General features: G+C 34.2%; 1 protein-coding gene across 1 annotated transcript; it reads left to right on the plus strand.

The window, feature by feature from the left end:
- The first annotated feature begins 1,200 nt into the window (after positions 1–1,200).
- LOC116128977 (phospholipase A and acyltransferase 4-like) lies at positions 1,201–1,740 on the plus strand. Its single transcript, XM_031414720.1, has 2 exons — positions 1,201–1,312; positions 1,397–1,740. Exons 1-2 carry the CDS (start codon positions 1,201–1,203, stop codon positions 1,738–1,740), a joined length of 456 nt encoding a protein of 151 aa, XP_031270580.1.
- Positions 1,741–19,266: the final 17,526 nt, after the last annotated feature.

The raw sequence follows: 19,266 nt of genomic DNA on the forward strand, positions 1-19,266 counted from the left end.
CTAGGGGTATTTTGTTAAAATTTAAACTTTGTTGTTGGGGGTGTTTTAGCTAAATTCTCAAATATAAGGGGTTAAAAAAATTTATTTAAATAATAATAATATAATATTATAATGATATTAAAAAGGAAGGGCAATTCAGTAAAAGTCTTTGTCGATAACATTTTATTATTCCCAACTAAACATCTTAATTATTCATACCCACTAATCTAACCAAACATATTGATATAACATTCCCCCGTAATCTTTAAGGTAATTTATCTTGGTGGTAATCTTATATTTTCAGCAATAAAACATTCTTCGAACCAAATCCACCCTTTAAGGTATTTTCTTGTATAGCTAAGGTCATGCCATTAATATAAAGCGATTCCATAACATTTCAGTCTAGCCATTCATATAAAACGATTCCTTGACAAACTAGCAGTTTTATTTCAACAAAAGGAAATGGAAAATAATCGTATTTAAGGCCCAGGATTACAGGATGATGCAATCTGTGGAATATATGACACGTAATGATATACTGGAAATGCTTCCTTTTAAAACACTATAAAATTAAAAAATAATTAATTATGTGATATCTTGTTAAGTTATAGACAAGTGAAGTTATCTTGAAACTCAGCCCTGAGAGGGCTATTACCCACCATCTATCCAAAAACCAATTGTTGTTTTTATCATAATATCCTGCTTTGAGAATTATATGTAAAGTTTAATTTTTACAGTAGGACTAAATGTTTGTGATCTCTTAACATATCCTTATATAGTTCGAATTCCTCAACATATGGAATATATATGTATTGCAATTACATGAGGATCATTTACATAAAGCAATTCCTTAAAGTTTATACGTAACTATTCATATATATAAAAACAATTATTCCTTGACTATCTACGTTTATCATAGGGACCCATAGTCCATATATATAGTTCGAATTCCTCAACATATGGAATATATGTATTGCAATTACATGAGGATCATTTACATAAAGCAATTCCTTAAAAGTTTATATGTAACCATTCATATATATATAAAAGCAATATATTGCTTGACTATCTACGTTTATTATAGGGACCCATATTGGACTATGTAAGCTTTTAGCTTTTGTTCCATCAATTTTAGAACCCAAGGATCCAAATCTATATTTATATCCTCGTTTGAGAAATGTTTGTATTCCCAAGTGGCTTAGTTTAAGTAAGAGAAATTAAATGGGACTAATACTAAGCAATCTGTCTAGGCTTAATCTGGGACATCCGTCTAAGCTTAATCCGGGAGATCATATCATTGGTAATAGGGCGGGGATTCTCTACTCTCATCACGGTAAGTAATTTTCATTCACTATTATATTTAATTATAATTTTGCTCGAGTTCTTACATTAATTCATTCTTCTTTTGTAATTATAGGAATATATGTGGGCGATGGCATGGTGATTCATCTTATGCCAGCTGAAAAGAAAGGCGAGAATAAATCAGTTTCTCTGTGTCGAAACTGTGGCTACAGTAGAGACCAACATAGTGGAATCATCAAAACTTGTCTTGACTGTTTCCTTGATGGCAATATCCTTTTTATCTTTAATCATCCCATCCCTTGCAGGCCACCAGATGATGTTATCAGGATTGCCACTGAGTTTCTCCAAGGAAAACGAGATTTTGGCGCGTACAACGTTGTATTTAATAATTGCGAGGATTTTGCATCCTACTGTAAAACAGGTGTTCGTATATCTTATCAAAGGTCCGGGGGGTTTTAGAAAAAAAGTGGCTTAAATAGTGCAAATGTGAGTTCTAGGGGTGAGCGGTTCCGGGTACCCTCCATTTTCCGGGGGAACCGGAACCGAAACGGCACAGTGCATGTTCCCAAACAAAGGACCCGAAACTGGAACCGCACAGTGCAGGTTCTTCAATTCAAGAAACCGGAACCTAAAATGCAGGTTCCGGTTCCTTTCCGGGGTACACTGTAAAAAAGTTAATTAGCCCCCTATTAGTTTAAAAAATGACAAAAATACCTTAAAAGTTTACAAATACACCCCTAACAAATATACTATTTGGGTTTAGGGTTTAATTATAATTAATTAAATTGTTAATCATTTAATTAAGTATTGCAATATTGTTTATAATAGAATGTTATAATTAATTAAGTAATCATACCATAAATTTATAATGTAATGTTATAATTAATAAAATTCTAATTATTTAATTAAGGTGGTTTGGTGTGTTGTGTGTGTGTGTGTGTGGGTGTGTGTGTTGGTGTGTGGTGTGTATGCATGAGGATCATTAAAATAAAGCAATTCCTTGAAGTTATACGTAACCATTAATTGGGGACGAAGGACATTGTCCCCATAATAATGGACATTGTCCTGACCAGCCAGTAGGCATTTGCTTGGGGACGAATGGACATTGTCCACTTTTAGCTTAATTTGTTAGATTAATTTTCGAATTACAATATGGAGGCGCTATTGCTAAACCATCAACTCTATATGTATCCATATAGTTGAGAAATGTTTGTATCACCAAGTAGCGAGCGTAGACAGTTAAATCTATGATGAGTGCACGAGGTGATCCTGTGAGGACAAGTCCATTGACAATCTTGTAGACCTGCAGGGACAAAGAAGAGTGAAGACGAAGGCTCAGGGGACAATGGTGGTGTTGGCCGTAAGCACTCCGACGCTAGTCAAATAGTTAAAGGAATTTAGTAAGGCTGAGAGCGAGAAAGGGTTTACCAGAAGTTTTGGTTAGGTGGTGACTTTAGGCGTAGAGTGGCCAGGGCGTGTCTCTATAGTGATACGAGTAGAGTAGTCGAAAATAGGCTCTATTACCGGAAAAGGCGATGATTCTTGGAAGTAAGAATTTTGTGAACTAGTGAGAGAGACTGTGATTGAGAATAATGAGAGGGCTTACTAATATTATCACCAGAATAATGCTCAGTACAATGAATTAACGTTGTTTTTACTACTTTCAGCACTTTACTAATACTGTAATAATGTTACATGCTTAGCACGTGACTACTCTCACACTTAGCTGACTAGTTGACTCTTCTTCATTAAGTGACTTGACTGCACATACTAACAGATTTGGCTTGTTCTTCATTCATCTCTTTAATATCAAAATTAGTCTCTGAAATGAAGAACAAATTAATGAGGTGATCTATTAGTCCCTGAAACAATTGCATATTTCTCTATTTTGTTTTTTTTTTTAACCTTCACGGAATATTTGGGAGAGACAGAGGATATATACCATTTTTTTAAGAACTTCGTACTATTATTTTTAGCCTTGCTTAAAGTTTAGCTAACATTAAAAGCATCTCCATGCTTTTTGACCACATGCATCACTCAACCAAAGTAGGAGATTGCCCAACTATTAGGGTGTGTTTGATAGAGCTCTAGAAAGATAACTCTGGGAATCTATCTTTAATTCCGAACATTCCCTTGTGGTTGTCAAGTAACGAAAGATTTTGGTAATCTTTCAATACCAATAGTGATTGCTGTGGGTTAATAGGGGGTAGTCGATTATCTCCTCAGGGGTGGATTAAAGATTACTGCGGTAATCTTAATTTTATACCCATTTTACACTGAATTAAATACCATTCGGACACAATTGCCTCAATGTCTACCAAATAATATTATTACCCAAACCCCTACATTTGGAATTTAGCTAAAACACCCCAACCACAAAAGTTTAAAAGTTAACAAAATTATGCCAGCACCCAAAGACAACCACCTGCCGCCAGCCACCATTGTCGCCACGGCATAGTCACCAGATTGACCCATGAAGGTGGGATTTGGCTAACCGTGTGCCAATCTTGCTGTTTCCGGCCAGATCAAAGGCCGAAAACGGCCAAATCGCGAGGATTTGGTTGGAAACAATACGCAATCTGTGGAATATATAACACGTAAATAATTAATATAAAGTGATTCCTAAACATTTTTAGTCTAACCATTCATATAAAACGTTCCTCGATAAACTAACAGTTTAATTTGTTTGATTCTTTCTATTTTCATGGATTCTCTATCTACTAAACTATTTTTTTAATTAATCCATAGGCATATCTCCATAGGACTTCACAGAAGAGTAATTATTAAAGTTTATTCCTTAACAGTTTAACATTTACTATAAAACAATTCATTTATAATGAATTCATATTCTTAGAAGATTATATTCCAATCTCTAATAGTCCTTGCATTTTCTCTCCATTTATCTACAAATTTGTAATAGTTTAATTAGAAAACAGTTAATCTCTAATCACAAATTGGAAATTAAAAGAAAATTTTATTAAGATAGGACAAAGTTCAAGCCAGCTCCAATCGGGTGATCACATCACTATTGACAGATCCTTGTTTGTAAACTACAATCATTACGGTAAATTTTTCAGTTTTCACACTCTTTTAAACTTACATCTAATTGGAAGTATATATAAATATAAGTCATTTTCCAAAACAAAAACCTAGTATATATTATATATATACAGTTGATAACGTACACGATCCAAGCTTTCTTCAAGTTTAATGATATATCAACTTGATTTTTCACCAACGTTTTGCAGCAACATAAATTTGAATTCTTAAGATAAATTGGCAAAATTTCCAGGGGAATTATTGTAATTTTATTATATTTTGTGGTACTACTCGTGATAATTTGGTAGGTAAGTGTATCATAGATTTCATATATTCTAAATTGTTATTCTCATATTTTATTCAGTAAAAATCATATATAATCATATTGTATATGTATTTATATTATCTTTCATTGAAAACTCTCTTGATTATAATAGGAATATATGTGGGGGACAACATAATCATTCATTTGCTACCACCTGCAAAGCAAAGTAACTCTTCTTTCGCATGCCCAAAATGTAAGCACACACCAAGCTTACATAGTGGGATCGTCAAAACATGCCTGAATTGCTTTCTCGATGGCTACTCATTATATATTTTAAATAGTAATTCGATGTACTGCAAGCCACCCGATGAGGTTGTGAAGATTGCCACTGCGTTTTTCCAAGGAATAAGGACCTTTGATGAATACGGGTCTGTTTGTTTTAGTATTTTGGATAGTATTTTGGAAAAGTAAGAGTTGGGTGAGAATAACGAGATAAGATTTGAAAATTAATAAAACACCCCCTAGGTTTATTAATTTACTAAACACCCCTGTAATAAAAACATTGAAAAATACAAAGACACCCCCACTCACCCATTAAATACCAGTAGCCGGCCACCACCACCACAGGGTGGCCAGAGTCGTCGTATTGAGGCACGACCGGCTGGATCTAGCCGGTCGTGCTCCGAGATGGCCTTTTCTTAGCCGGTCGTGCTCCGAGATGGCCTTTTCCAGTCAGATCCACTATGGATCTGGTTGGAAAAGGTCAAATCTGGCCATGTTTGGTTGTCAACGACGGTCATATCTTGGCTGTCGTTGACGACCAGCTACAGCCAAAGATCTGACCGTTAGATCTGGTTGGAAAATGATAGATCAGCGCACTACCAGCCGAATCCAGCTGGTAATGCACCATTATTCTAGATTCCAGCCACCTTCTGGCGGTGGTGGCCGGAATCTGAAAAATGTGGGTGGGTGAGGGTGTTTTTGTCAATTTCTAAACTTTCTTTGGGGTGTTTATTTAAATTAACAAACTTAGAGGGTTTAAAATAATTGAATAAAATAAAATAGAATTTTCATAATAGGGAAACAAATGTGTATTTTGGGTTGGATAAGGATAGGATAGTGCAAAAATAATTAAACAAACGAACCCTACAATTTTGCTTTTAACAATTGTGAGGGCTTTGCCTCCTTTTGTAAAATAGGCATAAAGACATCTGAGCAAAGAGATAAGGTCGCCAAAACATTATTAGTGGGCACCATGGCGGTCGCCCAAGCGGGCACCACCGTGGTGGGCATCGGCATGGAAAGCATCGCCACAGCTTCCGCATTGCATTTCGCTGGTAAATGGATTGTTGGTCGAAAAAGTTGATGATGGAATGGGTTTAGGTAGAAATGGGAAACCTGGCCTTTCTCCACCCCGTTGACATCCCCATGTACAAGTAGGTTTAGGTATTAGATTAAGGTTTTACTCTATATAGGAAATTCTCTAATAAGAACGTTACGATATTAATTCTATCAAACCATGTTTAATCACAGTTGAATTTAGTTTGTAAAATATCATGGTCCTAACAAAATTAATAATAAGACAAATTAAATATACAATATTTTTGGTGCAAATTTCTGCATAATAAATTTTTTAATTATGCTCGAATTTAATATCCAACCTAAAAAATGCAGTGGCATATGATGCAATTAAGCACTAACATGTAGCACATTTTGAAGAATTGCTCAAATATATATATATATATATGTATGTATGTATGTATGTATGTATGTATGTATGTATGTATGTGTGTGTGTGTGTATTGCATGAGGATCATTAAAATAAAGCAATTCCTTGAAGTTTATCTGTAACCATTAATTGATATAAAGCTATATATTCCTTGACCAGCCAGTAGTGCATTTAGCTTGGGGACGAATGGACATTGTCCACTTTTAGCTTAATTTGTTAGATTAATTTATTTTCGAACTCTACAATATGGAGGCCGCTATTGCTAAACCATCTAACTCTATATATATCCATATAGTTGAGAAATGTTTGTATCACCAAGTAGCAAGTGTAGACAGTTAAATCTACGATTGAGTCGTACGAGAATGATCCTGTGAGGACAAGCCCATTGACAATTTTGTAGACCTACAGGGACAAAGAAGAGTGAACGCGAAGGCTCAGGAGACAATGGTGTGGTGTTGGCCGTAAGCACTCCGACGCTTAATGTAAAACCCCATTCCTGACTTTAGTTAGATCATGAATTGTATTTAGTTAATTAATTCTTTTTTTATTTGATTTTTGGTATTGTGGTAAGATAGGGGTATTTCTGTCAGTTTTTAAAGCTGCGTTAAGGGGTGAAATCGAAGAAATAAATCCTGATGGGTTTGCATGTATCAAATCCAAATCTATATTTATATCCTCGTTTGAGAAATGTTTGTATTCCCAAGTGCCTAGTTTAAGCAAGAGAAATTAAATGGGACTAAAACCAAGCTCTCGGTCTAAGCTTGATCGGGAGATCAAATCTTTAGTAATAGGGCGGGGATTCTCTACTATCATCAGGTAAGTAATTTTCATTCCCTATATTTAATTATAATTTTGCTTGAGTTCTTACATTAATGCATTCTTCTTTGTAATTATAGGAATATATGTGGGCCGATGGCATGGTGATTCATCTTATGCCAGCTGAAAAGAAAGTAAATCAGTTTTCTGTGTCCAAACTGTGGCTACAGTAAAGACCGGCACAGTGGAATCATCAAAACTGTCTTGACTGTTTCCTTGATGGCAATATCCTTTTTACTTTATACATCCCATCCCTTGCAGGCCACAGATGAAGTTATCAGGATTGCCACTGAGTTTCTCCAAGGAAAACGAGATTTGGACATACGACCGTATTTAAGAATTGCGAGGATTTTGCATCCTACTGTAAAACAGGCGTTTAATTTCTCTTATCAAAGGATTGGGTGGGTTTAGAAAAAAAGTTGTACCAATTTATCTTCATGACAAATGTGGGTGGTGTAAATTGTTCGCGCCTACTTGAATATTATCTTTCTCTCGTAAGATATATATAAGCAATTATGACATTAATTAAGTGATGAATTATTAAGTCTTGTTGTATACGTACTAATTACTTAATAATATTCAATATAATTTTTTTTTAGTGCAAATTATTATAAGTTTCTATTAATCAGGTTTCGAAATTAAGTGTCTAGACCTGAAAAATTGCATTAGCATATAATGCGAGCACTAACACGCATGTAGAAGAATTGCTCTATGTATAAATGTGTATTGCATGAGGATCATTTACATAAGCAATTCCTCGAATCAAATATATGTACACATGATTTAGCTTCGTTCGATTAATTTTTAACCTTACAATCTTGAGGCTGCTATTGCTAAACATCTAAATTATATATCCATAGTTGAGAAATGAGAAATGTTTATATTGCCAAGTAGCAACACAATAATATAGGATGCAATTAAATGCCAACGGAGTTATTTAACATCCATCCAAATAGGAGATGTTATCAGCTTATAATAAATATCAAGCATATTGGAATAATGTAATTTTTTTTCTTCTTTTTTTTCTCTATATATGTAGGATGCTAATACACTTATTGATACTAATTATGATTTGATCTAAGGGTTGGTTAAGACCTTTGGCTTAATTCAAAAAGAAAAAATCATTGAGAACCAAATCATAAAAGAAAAGCATTAATTAGACTGACTAAAGGAGAGATTTTCCTACTAAATAAAATAACATATATGAATCATTAAAGTGATTCAGAGAACTCGAAAGAGAGAATAAGAAACAGAGAAGAAAGGTTCAGAAGGAGTACTGTACAAGTTTTTATTTCCAGAATAATAATCGGTACAATGACTTAACTGTTTGTTTATACTACTTCAGCACTTTACTAATACTGTAATAAGTTACACGCTTAGCACCTGACTACTCTCACGCTTAGCTTGACTAGTTGACTCTCTTCATTAAGCTGACTTAGACTGCACATACTAATAGACTTGGCTTGTTTTCATTTCATCTCTTTAATCAATATTAGTCTCTGAAAGAAGAACAAATTAATGAGGTGTATATTAGTCCCTGAAACAATTGCATATTTCTACTATTTTCAGTTTTTTATTTTTTATTTTTATTTTACATTCACGGAATATTTGGAGAGACAGAGGATATATACCATTTTTAATGAACTTGTACTAGTTATTTTTAGCCTTTGCTTAAAGTTATGCTAACTTAAAGCATCTCCATGCATCACCCAAATTACGAAGATTGCTAACTACTTAAGATATTCATGTATAGCTAAGGCCATGCCATTGATATAAGTGATTGTTTTATTCCATTTTCAACAAATTTCCCACCTAAATTATTCTATTATCTATCTATGTATGAATTATGGAATACTTGATTAATTATTTATATATATTGCTGCATGGTCAATATTAAATATATCATTTTATAATGTGAAATTTGGGAAATAATTAAAAATATAATAATCAAAGAATCCAATAATCAATTTCAATGAATGAATATGTGACATGATGGGGTTGATCGATTGCACAACACCATGGCTTGTTGCCTTGTAATGGTTGCTCCCATTCTCAAAATACAAGACGAAAAAAATTTAAAAAACGTGAGAAATTACAATTATTATATACACCAGGATGGTCAGAAATAGAGCGTTATTAACTGTAGAAGCTGCTGCAAATTTACTCGGAATCAGGAAAGGCTGGTGGCGGGGTGCATGATCAGCTGCGGCAAAATCATTTAAACGTGCAATGACCGGGCCACGCCTGGAATATTGATGCATATTTACGCAGCCCATGTCCAATATTGATGGCATGATCTTTGGTGAGATTGAACGATCAGACTTGTCCATAGTCATACAGATAGGGTTGTCACTTTTTTTCAGAATTTTACAATTAGAATGAGATACTCTAATATATTTTCTTTTTAATTTATTTTTCAAAATAATGCTAAGTCCAACATCTTTCACGACTCCGACATGATAGCTTATCATTGGTTAACTGTCAAATTAGTAGGCATAACGCATATATACAAGCAGGTGAGACCCATTTTACGAATTGATCAATGACAGTTACTATATTCGGAGTTGTAAGAGAATGTTTAGATTAGATTGTGGACCTAGCATTACTCTTATTCTGAAAAGTATAAATCCAATTAATCTATGGGATATTTCAATAGGACTTCACATAACACCATATTAAAATTATCTCACCAGTTTAACATTTATTATAAAGCAATTCCTTATAATGGATTCATATTGTTTTAAGAGTTATATTCCAATCTCTAGTCATACGATCTGAGAGCTCTTTTGTACGCATCTTAGAGATATATTCCATCTCTAATAGTCTTGCATTTTCTCTCATATCTATAAATTTGTAATGGTTAATTAGAAAGCAGATAATCTCTAATCACAAATTGGAAATTAGGAAAATTTTATTAGATGGCAAAATGTTCAAGCCAACGACAGGGGCTCCAACCAGGTGATCAGATCTTTAGTGACAGAGGTGCCTGCCATCATTATGGTAAGTTTTTTAGTTTTCGCATTTTTAAACTACATCTAATTGAAAGTATATATATTCACTTTCCAAAACCAAACCAGTCATCATATATAATTATATATGGTGTTGATAATGTACTCATGTAAGCTTTCGTCAATTTTAATGATATATGAACTCAATTTTTCACCACTTTTTGCATTGGAAAAATTTTCAATGGAACTATTGTAATATCATTAATTTTGTGGTACATGATCTTGGTAGGTAGTATCCTAGCTCCATATATTCTAATTGTTATTCTATATTTATTCAATTCAATAAAAGTCATATATAATCATATTGTATATGTATTTATGTTCTCTTTCGTCGACAACTCCTTGATTATAACAGGAATATATGTGGGGGACGGTTTGGTCATTCATTTGTACCAACTGCAAAGAAAAGTAACTCTTCTTCCCCATGCCAAAAATGTGGGCACACACCAAGCTTACATGGTGGGATCGTCAAAACATGTCTGGATTGCTTTTTCGATGCTACTCATTATTATTCTTGATACTGATTCGATGTACTGCAAGCCACCTGATGAGGTTGTGAAGACTGCCACCGAGTTTTTCCAAGGATAAGGACCTTTGGGGACTACATTTTGTTCTAAACAATTGTCAGGACTTTGCCTCTTTGTAAAACAGGTATAAAGTCATTGAGCAAAGAAATAAGGTCGACAAAACATTATTGGTGGGCACCAAGAAGGGACACCAAGTGAGCGCCACATGGCGGTCATTGGCATTGCAAGCATCGCCGCAGCTCGCGCGGCATTTTGTTGTTAAACGGACTGTTGCGAAAAAGTGATGGTTAGGAAGGGAAACCTGGCCCTTCCCCGGTTGACATCCCTATGTACAAGTAGGTTAGGTTTTAAATTAATGTTTACTCTATAGGAAATCTGTAATAAGAACGTTACGATATTAATCATCAAACCATGTTTATCATTGTTGGATTAGTCTGTAAAATATCATGGTCTAGCAAAATATAACAAACATATTAAATATACAATATTTTTGGTGCAAATTCTGCATAATAAATTTTTAATTAGGTTCGAATTAAGTCTAGACCTAAAAAATGCAGTAGCATATGATGCAATTAAGTACTAACATGTAGCACATTTGAAGTAAGTGCGTGCGTGCTAATATATACAATTTAATGAAATTCGTACTAATTATTTTAAGCTTTGCAAAGGTTATCCTAACATTAAAAGCATCTCCATGCTTTTTGATAATAGCATAAACCAGAGTTGAAGATTGCTCACTATTTAAGGTATCCGTGCATAGCTAAGGCCGTGCCATTAAGATAAAGTGGTCCTTAAAATTTCAGTTAGCCATTCATAAAAACAATTCCTTGACAAACAGACAGTTATTATTCCATTTTTTCAACTAAAGTTTCACACCTGGATATTCTAATATCTATCTATGTGGAATATATGGAATACATTTTTTTTTTTTTTTTTTATAATTTGCTAATTCCATCCACATATAAGATACAGTTGTCATTGTTTCAAAATCACATATACTAAAAATCTATAAAAACAAAAATAAAAATAAAGCCATGGTCCTTGCAGGCTAATAAGTTTCCAAATCCCTGATGAAGTTGTCAACGTAGGCACTGAACTTCCAAGGAAATGGCTTTGCTAAATACTATTTATTGCTAAAAAATTTCAGACAGGCCATTGGCCTAGCAGCAGCAAAAAGCAAAGCATTATTATTATATTATTTGGGTAAAATGGTAATTGTATAAAAGAATCAAAAAATACTCCTAGGCTAGGGTGGCGAATCCCTTCCACCAAACTTGGACAGGCCAAGGTTTGAAAGCTATACAAAAGGAACCAGAAATTAACAAGTGCAACTTTACAAGCAAGGCCCGAACCAAAAGAACCAGACCAAGGTAAAAGATACCAAAGCATATTCAACAAAAGGAAATAGAAAACAATGGTATTTAAGGCTCAAGACTACAGGATGACGCAATTATGGATATTATAACACGTAAAAAATTAATTATGTGATGTCTTGTAATTAAAGATAAGTGAAGTTATCTGAAACTTAGCCCTGAGGGGTTATTATCACCTATCTATCCAAAAACCCTTGCTCTTTTTATCGTAGTATCCTGAAACTTAGCCCTGAGAGGGTGACATATAATTACTTTAGATTATATGTAAAGTTTAATTCTGACAGCAGGACTAAATGTTTGTGTCTTTGAACATATTATATATAGGTCAAATTCTAATTTGCATAGGCCTATATCTTATCTCGTATTTGAATTTTTTTACAAAATTAAAGGTTAAGTTTGTGTTATTACAAAGTTATGTTAATTACACTGCCAATGTCTATATAGTAGTTGGTGTTTAAGAGAGGAAGAAGTATATTTGGGGTGTGTCTGCAAAATATCAGCACTTATGTAATACTTGGGGGTGTGCCTGTAAGTATCGACTTAGGTATGCGGTGCGTTTTGGCTTAATAATGTGTAGTGAATACTGTACAATCTGGTAACTGTTTCAGTTAAAGTATTTCTCTTCTATTCAGTTGACACAGAGTCTCGTATTTTCTCTCTGTGTTTCTTGCCTTCTTTTCTTGATTTATCTCAAATCCGCTGTCTAGAATATTTTTAATGAACTAAGCTTCTGATGACAAGCACTATCATGTAGCCCTTTTGAAGAATTCTCAACTCAGGGAATATATATTTGCAATTACATGAGGACCATTTATGAAAGCATTACTATGAGTGTTATCTGTAACCATTCATATATAGAAGCAAATACTCCTTGACTATCCAGGTTTATCAGGGAGACCCATATTGGACTGATGTAGCTTTTAGCTTTTATTCCATCAATTTCGAACCCAAGATCTGTGTGCTGCTGAAACTACAGACCAAATCTCGATTGTACTGGTGAGAAAGTTTGTATTCCAATCAGCTAGATTAAGCGAGAGAATAAGGGCAAAAAAAAAAAGCACTCCGTTATGCTCAATCGGGAGATCATGATTTTAGTATTAGGGCTGGATTCTCTACTATCATCAACCGGTACGAATTTTCATCACTAAATATAATTATAACTTGTTCTAGTTTACGATTAATGATTCTTCTTTGTTATAGATATATGGGGGCGATGACATGGTGATTCATCTTATGGCAGCGGAATGAAAAAAAGTTCATCTTCTTTGTGCCAAAATGGGCTACAATCGAGACAGAGATAGAGAATGTCAAAACGTCTTGACGTTTCCTCGATGGCAACAGCCATATCTGATATGGTATGCCTTGCAAATAGGAGTGTAAACGAGCCGAGTCGAGCGAGTAGCACCCTAAACGAGCCTGACTCGGTTAAGCATTAGACAAGTCAGTCGAGTCCACGAGTCAACCAAGTCAGGAAAATCGGCTCGTGTCGGCTCGTGTATAACAGCCAGCTCGGACCGACAGTGAACGAGCCAGTAGGGACGCGGCTCGTTTAATGCGAGCTGATTGGCTCGATTAAAGCTCGTTGACCTTTTTAATATGAACCTGGTAGATTTTTGTTTTACACAAATCAGATCCAATTTTGATAATTTGCATCTAATCAACATAAATCACATCCAAACAACATACAACAACGACTTACACCAACAAATATACAAAAAAAAAAACACAAATCTCCATCAAACCATCAAAATTATCATCAAACGACATAGAATTCAAAATTATTGGAAGTTGAGTATCCAATGATTCTGGCTTGTGTGGCTGGTGTGCGATAAAGGAAATTGTTTAGGGTCTTGATTTGGGGGAGAATGAATTACGGGAATTTGATTTGGTTCAAATAGGGATTAATTTGTTGGGTTTAATTGGATTTTTTAAACCGTTCTGTCTTTAAGTCAATTACAAAAAAACCAAAACGTGTATTTGATCAGAAAACCAAACGAGCCTATAGCTCGCGAGTAGAATTGAGTCGAGTCGGGTAGACTCGAACTCAGCTCGATAAACTTAATCGAGTCGAATTCGAGCTGGCTCGGCTCGATTATAACGACCCAGATTGAGTATTTAACGAGTGGATCGGGTCGAGTGACAACGCTACTGCACAATACCTGATGAAGTTATAGGACTACACGGAGTTTCTCCAGGAAAAGATTTTGGCAAGTACAATTGCATTTAACAATTGCGAGGATTTTGCTCCTAGTAAAACAGGCCTTCGTTATGTTCTCAAAGGGAACGTGTCAGGATAGTGCATCTTTTCCGATGCCCAGAACGGACCTGGACCCATCCTAATCGCCCGGGATCTTGGACGGATAAGTTTTTACTTTTAGTCAAAGTTTTCAGATTCTCTGTTATGCTGGAGATGTAGGGCTGATGTCGAACTTGTCAGCACGGGTGTTAGAGCTTAAGAAGATTCTACAACCACTCAGATGCAGCCACGTCTCTTGCCAGTGCAGTGGGATGCGAAGGTTGGCGAAAGGCTAGAAAAGGTCCAGTGTCCAATCCCTGCACAGGTGAGCAAATCACTCGGATAGGTGAATAATGGGCACAGAGAAGGATTTGCACGACATTCTGCCCCACTCACAAAATTAGTAATAATACCTTTATCATCCCATTATAAATAGAGGGTTCTCTCCGTTTGTGGGATTAGCTAATTTTTACTCAGAAATAGCATACTCTCTTCTCTCCATATTGTATTTTTTAAGCTATAAATCAGCGCTGAACGAGACTTGAATTATTTCATTATACAAATACCAGTGGACGTGGATTCACCTTGTGGAGCATCCGAACCACTTTAAAAAATCGTTTTCCTTGTTATAGCTAAATACTTCCATAATACACAGTGACATTCTGAGCCCACTCAGCATTTCTCACGTGGAGTAGTTGGTCTCAAAATCCAACTCAACATCTCTTGTATTAAAATATGTGTATGCAGTCAAATTCGGTTCTAATGCAATGGAAGGAGTTTAAAATTCTCTCATAAAAATTATAGTTACTGACGAGTGTGTATATAACTTGTCTTGAGTATTTACTACTAAAATATCATCATAAATAATTTGAATAAAAACTTTAGTAGATAATATTATCCATTGAGGAGACCGTCTTGCATAGAGATTATCACAGTAACAGCTAACTGTTTAAATCTCTGAGTGATAAAGAAATAATGTTAACGAATGGTTTTAGTATTTGAGATGTCATATTAATAAATTGTAACATCAAAATAATCAGCATAACCACACACCCATGGGTAGTTGGTAGTCCAACGATAAGGGCGAATCAAGGGAACTGCAATAGTCCAACCCATAATCAATGCTTAAATTAATTCTCCTAGGCGCAAAGGTAATACCTCCCTTATAATTTTACCGAGGGGTTGCAGTAGCGAGTTGCTAGTGAGATAGCTTCCGCTTCCACTGAAAAATGTTATCAAGTGTGATTGATAAATTATTTATCATTTTTGATGTCATTATGATTCGATGACATTATTGTGTTAATTTTGAACTAGACTCCCATTCTGGTGGGGTTGCGGTATGGATTGCATGAGAAAACTTCACTGACAAATGTTATCAAACGTGATTGATTAAATAATATATTATTTTATGATGTCAATAATTGATTTGATAACATTATGGTGTTAATTTTGAATACTCTCATTCTCGTACAATAGAATCGATATTATATATATAGTACAAATGATTCGAAAACGAAAAAAAAATTTAAAAAACATAGAAAATTACAATTATTTATAGACACACAGGATGGTCAAGAACTAGAGTCTTATTAACAGTAGAAGCTAAGCTGCTGCAAAATTTACGAGAATCAGGAAAGGGGTGCGGTGGTGCATGAACAGCTGCGGCAAATTCATTTCACTTAACGTGCAATGACCGCGGCACGGCTGGAAATACGTGCATGGATTGCGACGATAGGCGCCACGGACCTTTTGTAGAGATTGAACGATCAGACTTTTCTTTCTCCATGCTCTCCTTCGAGCGGCTCATTGCCGAAGTTCGTTCACAAAATGACGCACAAAGAAGGACGCAAAAAGAGTGGTATTATGAAGCAAAGTAACCCATTTAGATGTGAAAGATTTGTCGTGAAAAGAAATGGAAGGTTGAAGGTTGAAGATGAATTAAAAATGGTTATGGAGATGGATGAATCGATGTGTATTATATTATAAGGTTGAGAAGGGTTGACGAAAGCGCGGGGTTTGAAGTTTGAATGAAAGTCTAAATGGAGAGACACGGCTTCACTTTAAGGGCAACGATTAGCCCATAATATTTATTATGCGACTTAATCAAAGTAAGAAATTTGAAGAAGTCCCCATTCTGATGCATGAGAGAAGTATTTCAAGTCTTGGGCTCGGTCTATTGGGTTTTATGACCCAGCCCATGTCCAATATTGATGACAGATTTTGGTGAGATTGAACGATCAGACTTGTCCGTGTAGATAGGTTTGTCACTTTTTTCTTCAGAATTTTACAATTAGAATTAGATACTCTAATATATTTTCTTTTTAATTTTATTCTAACAATATATTAAGTTCACAATATTCTTTCACAACCTCCAACATGATAATTTCATTGGTTAGCTCGCAAATTGGTAGGCAAAACCTATACAAGCAGGTGACTCATTTTACGAATTGATCAATGACGAATGTTATGTTAGGAGTTGTAAGAGAAGATTATGAGATTAAATGTGAATCTAGCATTACTCTTAGTTAAAAGGATAAATCCCAATTAATCTATGGGCATATCTAATAGGACTTTCAGAGAACCATTATTAAAATTTCTTCCTTAACAGTTTAACAATATTATAAAACAATTCCTTTGCAATAGATTCATATATTTTAAGATTAATTCCAATCTCTAATAGTCATTGCATTTCTCTCCATCTATCTATAAATTTGTAATGGTTTAATTAGAAAGCAAAATCTCTAATCACAAATTGGAAATTAAAGAAAATTTATTAAGATGGGACAACGTTCAAGCCAGCAACGGGGGCCAACGGGTGATCAGATCACCACTAACGAATCGTGTTTGTACCATCATCACGGTAAGTTTTTTAGTGTTCCCACTTTTAAACTTACATCTAATTGCAAGTATATATAAATATAAATATAATTCACTTTCCAAAACAAAAACCTAGTATATATTTATATATAATGTTCATAACGTACACATCTAAGCTTTCTTCAATTTAATGATATATCAACTCGACTTTTCAAACTTTTTGCATTGGCAAAATTTCAGTGGAATTATTGTAATCTCATTATATTTGTGGTATACTGAATTTGGTAGGTAAGTATCATAGATCCATATATTCTAACTGTATTCTTATATTTTCAATTCAATAAAAAGTCCTATATAATCATAGTTATGTATTTATATTCTCTTTCGTCGAAAATCTCTTATTATAACAGGAATATATGGGGGGATGACATGGTCATTCATTTGCTACCGCTTGCAAAGCAAAGTAACTCTTCTACCCCATGCCAAAACTGTGGGCACACAACCAAGCTTATGGTGGGATCGTCAAAAAATGTCTGGATTGCTTCTCGATGGCAACTCTTATATTTCTTGATATTAACAACTGCAAGCCACCTGATGAGGTTGTGAAGTTGCCACCGAGTTTTCCAAGGAATAAGGACCTTTGGTGACTAAATTTTGCTTTTAACAACGTGAAGACTTTGCATCTTTTGTAAAACGGGCAAAAAGTCACTGAGGCAAAGAAGGAATGCAACTGTATTAGCTGTCTTGCCCTCTGCGATGTTATCTGGTGGTAGAGTGATGTTGTCCAGCAGGCGGTGGTGATGGTGTAAGCGTAAGTTGTTGGTGTTAGGTTTAAATTAAGGTTTTACTCATAGTGGAAATTTTCTAGTAAAGATGTCATGTCTGTCAACCATGCTCAACTTTTTTTTTTTTTAAATAAAAGGATGTACTAACTAGAGAATTAAAGACAATAAATTTAGTTTTGTGTTAATAGGACTATGACTGACTTTTTCTTTTGTTAAGCACTTCATAGAAATAGCCAGTCTCGTTTAAATGAGGTTTGAGTAAATTATCTGTATCTTGATGTCCCAAGCACAAGGGTTATCAAGACATATGGAAAAATGTAAATGTTTATATATGTGGATGTTTAATACACTTGACTTGATACTAATTATGATATGATTGAGGTTGGTTAAAATCTTTGGCTAATTCATAACAGAAAAATTCATTGAGAAGCAAATCATAAAAGAAATCATTAATTAGATTGACTAAAAGGTAGATTATCCTATTTAAACAAATAACATATATGAATCATGAAGTGATTGCTCAACTATTAAGATATTCTCTTGTATAGCTAAGGCCATGCCTTAATATAAAGTGATTCCTTAATATTTTTAGTCTATGATCCATTCATATAAAACGATTCCTTGAACAAACTAACAGTTTATCCATTTTTCAACTAATTTTCACACCTGAATTATTCTATATATCTATCTATGTATAATATAGGAATATATATTTTTTTTTTTTCTAATTTCAATCACACATGTAAGATACAGTTGTCATTGTTCAAAATTCATGATACTAAAATATTATAAAAATAATAAAATAAAGCATGGTTCGTGCAGGTTAATAAGTTTCGAAATCACCGGATGAAGTTTGTCAACGTAGGCACTGATCTTCTCCAAGGAATGGCTTTAGTAATACTATTTTATTGCTAAAAATTTCAGATAGGCATCGACGCTAGCAGCAGCAAAATATAAAGCATTATTCAACAAAAGGAAATATAAAAGAATGGTATTAAGGCTCAAGATTACAGGATGACGCATCTGTGGAATATATAACACGTAAATAATATATAAAGTGATTCCTAAACATTTTTAGTCTAACCATTCATATTAAAACGTTCCTCGATAAACTAACAGTTAATTTGTTTGATTCTTTCATTTTCATGGACTCTATTCTACTAAACTATTTTTTAATTAATCCATAGGCATATCTCCATAGGACTTCACAGAAGAGTAATTATTAAAGTTTATTCCTTAAACAGTTAACATTTACTATAACAATTCATTTATAATGAATTCATATTCTTAGAAGATATATTCCAATCTCTAATAGTCCTTGCATTTCTCTCCATTTATCTACAAATTTGTAATAGTTTAATTAGAAAACAGTTAATCTCTAATCACAAAT

The sequence above is a fragment of the Pistacia vera genome, unplaced genomic scaffold, assembly GCF_008641045.1.
Source record: "Pistacia vera cultivar Batoury unplaced genomic scaffold, PisVer_v2 Contig206, whole genome shotgun sequence".
Taxonomy (NCBI): Eukaryota; Viridiplantae; Streptophyta; class Magnoliopsida; order Sapindales; family Anacardiaceae; genus Pistacia; species Pistacia vera.

Coding starts and splice junctions, on each gene's coding strand:
- LOC116128977 (XM_031414720.1), top strand. CDS start 1,201: ATGGGACTAATACTAAGCAATCTGTCTAGGCTTAATCTGGGACATCCG. Junction 1,313..1,396: donor GATTCTCTACTCTCATCACG/GTAAGTAATTTT, acceptor TTGTAATTATAG/GAATATATGTGGGCGATGGC.